Source organism: Cryptotermes secundus, unplaced genomic scaffold (genome assembly GCF_002891405.2).
Source record: "Cryptotermes secundus unplaced genomic scaffold, Csec_1.0 scaffold1258, whole genome shotgun sequence".
In the NCBI taxonomy this organism is placed as follows: Eukaryota; Metazoa; Arthropoda; class Insecta; order Blattodea; family Kalotermitidae; genus Cryptotermes; species Cryptotermes secundus.
This window is the reverse complement of record NW_019723324.1, coordinates 88,385-94,601: the sequence shown is the minus strand read 5'-3', so window position 1 is coordinate 94,601 and position 6,217 is coordinate 88,385. Positions and strand designations below refer to the sequence as shown.

General features: G+C 40.0%; 1 protein-coding gene across 5 annotated transcripts in view; it reads left to right on the top strand.

Moving 5' to 3' along the window:
* Positions 1-6,217, top strand: part of LOC111861871 (nucleosome-remodeling factor subunit NURF301) — a 92,253-nt gene that overhangs the window by 49,498 nt on the left and 36,538 nt on the right. For 4 of the 5 annotated variants that reach the window (XM_033750482.1, XM_033750480.1, XM_023846804.2 and 1 more), the window contains exons 22-25: positions 1,386-1,550; positions 2,206-2,403; positions 3,320-3,399; positions 3,753-4,103. In XM_033750482.1, the coding sequence (XP_033606373.1) occupies positions 1,386-1,550; positions 2,206-2,403; positions 3,320-3,399; positions 3,753-4,103 (794 nt within the window). The remainder of the gene's footprint in view (positions 1-1,385; positions 1,551-2,205; positions 2,404-3,319; positions 3,400-3,752; positions 4,104-6,217) is intronic. The other variant, XM_033750479.1, reaches the window with a different exon arrangement.

The following is a 6,217-nucleotide window of genomic DNA, read 5'->3' as shown; positions in this document are numbered from 1 at the left end:
ACGCAGTATTGGTGTGGTGAATGTGAGACAGCGCTGCGTATAGAAGAATGCTTCAATGCGTACCATACTCTGCTCAAATTCTAATCCACCTGCTTCCATTGCCGAGATACCGGGCGCTCATATTATAAGGCAAGGTTATAAAACCATCTTTTAAGATCATTTTCGTGAAAGTTTCATGCTTCAATGCGTACGATACACTGCTCAAATTCTAAACCAACTGCTTCCATTGCCGATATACCGGGCGCTCATATTAAAAGGTAAGGTTATAAAACCACCTTTTAAGATCATTTTAGTGAAAGTTTCATGTTCCTATCTCATATAATTTAAGAACAATGATGAATAAATCATTTTCGAGCAAAATTTAAATGGCCGGCTGAATATATTACCGCCGGAGAGACACGGCAGCGGAATTTAAATGACCGCGCAAAAGGGTTAATCATATCTCATTGTGACTAGAAATCTGTGACATTGAATTTTCAATGCACATCTACATGAAAAATTACTGAAATAATCTTAATGGCGTAATTTTTGGCTGTAACCATTTTTATTTTTCATTTGATAATTGTGTTAACAAAGTTTTGTTGTATGTGGTTATGACTGATGCAGTTAGTCACAGATTTATCGACGTTGATGCCTGGATTTAATCCTAGGGTAATCCATATGGGATTTGTTGTAGACAGTATTGCTGGGTAAGGGTTTTCATAGAGAACTTCAGTTTTATCTTGCTGGTTGTCATTCTACTAATGCTTCATACTCATCTGTCATCAGGGGTTGCTACAGTAGAGGTCTTTTTTGAGGCTGCTCTACCACAGGGACTAGCCTCACTGCACCCTAAAATAATCTTGTGTGTAAGACTTTTAGGAACTCTGTGTTTTTGTTTTAGTCTTCCCTAGCTGTGAATATTATTCGCTTTTGAGACCTCCTGTGTCCTTCATTCAGCATCATTTGTGTTTTATGCAGTTGGTGAATGGAAAGACTTCATCTTTTCTGTCTTCCCACAATCCCTCTTTTTCTGTTCCTTCTCATCTCCAGCCTGTATTCACGATGGCTTGCAGTCCCTGGCTGAACAGCTTGTTCCACAGTTCTGTTTTCTTTAAATATTCATTCTAATGACCTTGATATGCTTGTTCTATCTGCATTTCCAAACCATTATAATCATGTTTCTTCTAGACCTGTTGACAGTTTTTGAACTCCAACACCTGTTCTGATTTTGTTCCTCCTTGTTTTTCCTTGTTCTCAAAAATTTCATCTCCATTGCCTGGATTTTGTTTTTGTTTCTGTTTCCCTTTGGGTGTGTCCATGTTTCAGCCCTACATATGTTAGTATCAGTTTCAGATATACTTTGTACATTTTGGAAGCTGTATGTATATGATTAATGTTTGCAGCAACTGATGGAACACTGAAGATAGTGACTAAGGTGGCCATACCACCATCTCCAGGCTCACAGTCAACTACTGGGAAGACTACATTAACATCACTTCTTACAAACACAACCAATAGCACACCTGGCAAGACACTCGTTGGGACAAAGAGAATATTCATGACGAAGGGTTAGTAAAATGTGAATTTTTCTGATTGTGTGTTTTTAAATTTCTTCTTTGTTTGTGTAAAGAGTGCAGTGTATATGTGTTGAACATTACCAGGAAGTGAGAAACATTCTTAGTCAGATATGCTTCAGTGTCAGTTTCTTTATATGCTTACCCTTACATTTCCACATGGTGTAACGTCAGTTTTTGCCGTTTGGCCATGTTGTCTGATTTTGTGTATGGCTAGGATTTACTATAGGGGCATGAAGTAGTATAGTTGGTTGAGGCAGTATGCTACAAGCTGAAAGGTTGGGGGTTCTGTTCCCAATGAGGTCATTGAATTTTTTCAATTGACCTAATCCTTCCAGCGGCACTGTGGCCCTGTGGTTTACAAAGTCTTTAACATAACTGAATATCAGGGATCTTCCTTGGGGGGGGGGTAAAGGGTGGCTGGCATATGTAAGGTTGACAACCTCACAGCCATCTCTGAGCTGATTGTCTAGAAAATGTGGGAGCCTTGACCTCTCACAACACTATGGGCCTCCATGGCCTGTTACCCTTTTACCTAGGATTTACTATATAAGTGTGAGAAATAAAATTTAAAATTTTGATTGAAAATATCGAATGTTTGTTTGTGTTTGTCCTTGAAATTCTGGAAGTGAAATTACTTTGTCCTTAGGTACAGATGGCACAACTCGAATTATTTCAGGGCATACCACTAGCATTTTACCAAAAACTGCAGGACAGCAGGGGCAGTCCCTGATTAAGATACAGCCCTCTACCCAAGCTTCTGTCACAGCAGCACCACCAACACAACAAAGGGTTCAGATACTGAAGGGTGCAGATGGGAAGATTCAAGTACGAGGTCTGATGCCAGGTGTAGTAATTCAATTTTTTATTCATTCACACATTGCTCTTACTTCTAGCATCGTTTCCATTTTGTCTCCGGTGTCTGCAATCTTCCCACAATCTTTTTTTTTTTATTTATTTATTTCCGTCTCTTCCCTGTTATCATGGTGTCTTCCAGTATCTGACTGAATGATACTGTTCAGGTTCATCCTTTAGGCCTCTTTCCTTTCAATTTTAATTCCAGTGCCTGTCTTACTATCCTTGTTCTATCCATTCTTTCTGCATGGCCAAACCATTCAGTCATTTCTCTTCCAACCCCATTAACTAATTTTGAACTTGGCTACTTTTGGAGCTGATCACAGTGGCTGTGCGGTCTAATGTATGAACCGTCTTTGCCCACTGAAACACTTGTGTTGTAGGTTCGAATCCCATTTGAGGCATGAATGTCTGTGTTTATTCTGCGTTTGTGTTGTGCTGTGTGTAGGTAGTGGCCTTGCGACATTATGATCTCCTGTCCAAGGAGTCCTGCCAACTATGTATAAGCTTAAGAAACTGGAAAAGAGCCAAGTTCCAAAGGACAGTGGAGCCATAGAGAGAGAGAGAGAGAGAGAGCGCGCGCTCCTCTTGGAACTCCATTTCTGTCCCTATCCTCAGTACTAATTGAGACGCTAATCTTGTTAATAATTACTGTGGGATTTTTGTTTGAACGTTTCATCTTCCCTTGTCTCGAACTTGAATATTGAGAGTCAGGCAATATGCATTGCTTGTGAGAAGGACGAGTGAACTGATAAAGAGTCAGATTGCAGTCTTCTGGGTTTATAACATGATGCAGTGTGATAGATGGGAACAGACTTTGTAGGAACTTTTTGCCTTCTACTTTAATGTTTCATTGTATTTGTCCTGCGTATACAGTGAACAGCAAATAACAGGCTATTGTTCTGCAGGTCAACAGTTGGTGCAGATGCCAGATGGTAAACTTCATGTTCTTAATACAGCCCAGGTGCAGACTTCTCAAATACAGCAGGTAGGTTCAAGAATACCAACCTGCTTTTCACGCTTCCATAATTTGGGATATTGTGTACTGTTGCATACTGGCAGAGAGAAACAGTGATCAGATGTATGTTTGAAGGAGTTTTTCCATGACACTAAACGTGCACTAAACAGGAAAATCTTAAATGGAAGGAAAGTAACACTGATATTATTGGTGTCAGATTACTGAAATTAAACATTAAATGAGGGAGAATCCAAAGTTGAAGGATGTTATGGGAGTTTGCATTATCCCATATTTACTAGTCCCTCAGTTGAGGAATGGGTGCAAATTTTAGGAATAAGAAGACATAGAAATGCAGTTGCATGCAAATTGTGTTCCCATTTCAGGTAGCAGGAAACAGGGTGCTGGCAGCTGGCACAAAGGGAACCGTGATCCGTACAACCACGGCTGGAGCACAGCAGCCCGCAGCAGTGAAATCAAATGCTATGCCAACGAAACAAATTGCCATTGCCGCTACTCCTGCCACTGCTATACAACAAAAGGGGACCAGCGACATTCCACAGAGCCCTACAAAACCCCCACAGCAGCATATAATGATACGACAACAGATTGCTGGTGCACAGGTTGTGCAAAAAGTGGCTGCCCAGCCTGGTACAGTGGTTGTCAGTGGAGGTCAGGTGTTTTCTCCTGGCCAGATTGTAGTCAGTGGCAATCAAGTTGTTGGGTCCCCTACACAGGTTGGTTTTCTGAGAATTTTGAAATGTTTTGGACCAGGGTTCTGTGGAGAATGTGTAGACTGTGTGAGAGGAAGTAACAGGAGGTTGGAGAAATTGCATAATGAGGAGTTCCATGATTCGTACTCTTCACCAGATCCGGGAGGTGAGTTGAGTGAGACATGAAGAATTGATGGGACAGTTCAGAAATGCAAGCAAAACTTTAGTTGAGAAACTCCGATTGAAAAGGGGCGACTTGGATGATCAAGGCAGAGGAAGGACGATAATGTTAACATGGATCATAACAAAGGAACTGTGTCATTACAATTCCATACATATACAGTGATATCCATTTTTAATGGATAAAGGTGGTGAGATGGTTTTTTTTCATAGTAAATTAAGGTTTTCACTATGGAGGTTATGCAAATTACATAAAAAATCTTTCATCTTATAAGATATCAACTCACTCATGGAGCTGTGACCTTGAGAAGCTGCCAATTATGCAGCCACTGAAGAACTTCACAGCATTTTATGGAACCCAAAGGTTCATTACCATGTTCACAAGAGCCCTCCACTGGTCTCTATCCTGAGGCAGATCAATCCAATCCATACCATCCCATCCTTTCTCTCTCAGATCTATTTTAATATTATCCACTCACCTATGTCATGGTCTTCCAACTGGTCTATTTCCTTCTGGCTTTCCCACCAATATCCTATATGCATTCCACTTCTCCCCCATTCATACTACATGCCCTGCCATCTCATCCTCCTTGACTTAATCATTCTAATTATACTTTGCGAAGAGTACAAGTTATGAAGCTCTTCATTATGTAGTTTTCCCCATCCTCCTGTCACTCAATAAGGCATCAGCTGTATGTAATTTTGATAAAATAATTTCTTTTATATGTGAATGTATTAGGGGTGGGCCTTCTCGTCCCTTGCCCTGCGACATACAGTAGTCTGTTGTGCTTTTTCTTTTATATAAGTAGCTAATGAAATAATCAGTGCACCAGACATGAAGCCTCTCCAGTGTCTGATTTCCCACGCACTTTTAGTAGCCCCTTTTAGAGTTTTGCCACTTTTCCTAATCTTCCTGTCATTTGAAATGTGCCCACCTCACTCTAGTTTTCTGTATGGATACTGTCCATGTGGACGGGTCTTTCCCACTTTTTGGAGTTCCACTTTTTTTTTTATTTGTTTCATTCTGGTCCATCACACTAACAATTACAAAGGCAAAAATAATACTGTCTAATGTGACTATTTAAGTTTTATCACTTGAGGATTTTTCTCCCTTACATGTTTCGATCCTTAACGGATCATCCTCAGAGGGTATCAATACTTTCAGAAACTACTATTACAATAGATGTTAATTATATAGATACACATATGATATCTGAAATGCACAATGTACACAGTGTTCAACCTTCCACATTCATGGTGGCCTTCTTGGTGTTAAAACTTTTTAAAAAAGTTTTGATACCCTCTGAGGATGATCCGTTAAGGATTGAAACACGTAAGGGAGAAAAATCCTCAAGTGATAAAACTTAAATAGTCACATTAGACGGTATTATTTTTGCATTTGTTCCATTTTATATTCAGATATATCCCAAGATCTCGCTTTGTATACCTGTTCGCATGTTCTTACATTTTACAGTGTTTTAGCATGGTAATATTCAGGCCATTAGACACTGACTTTGAACCATGGAGCTTCAGGTTCAATATCAACTAACTTCATGTACGATTTGTGGTGGATGAAGTGACTCAGAAGCTGTTTGTCCTCTTAATGTCTTCACTACTCCCTGAGGTGTGCGTTAGCCTTGACCATGCAACACATTGTCACGTCCTTGCTTTAAACTTTGCACAACATGAGGCAATTAGATTGGCTGTGTATACTTGCGTTAAAACCGCTGCAGCTGAGAAATCGACTCAGTGTTAACCCTTTGACGTGGTCATTTAAATTCCGCGGCCGCGGCTCCTGCGGTAATATATTCAGCCGGCCGTTTAAATTTTGCTGGAAAATTATTTATTCATCATTGTTCTTAAATTCTATGAGATAGGAACATGAAACTTTCACTAAAATGATCTTAAATTGTGGTTTTATAACCTTACCTTATAATATGGGAGCCCTGTATCTCGGC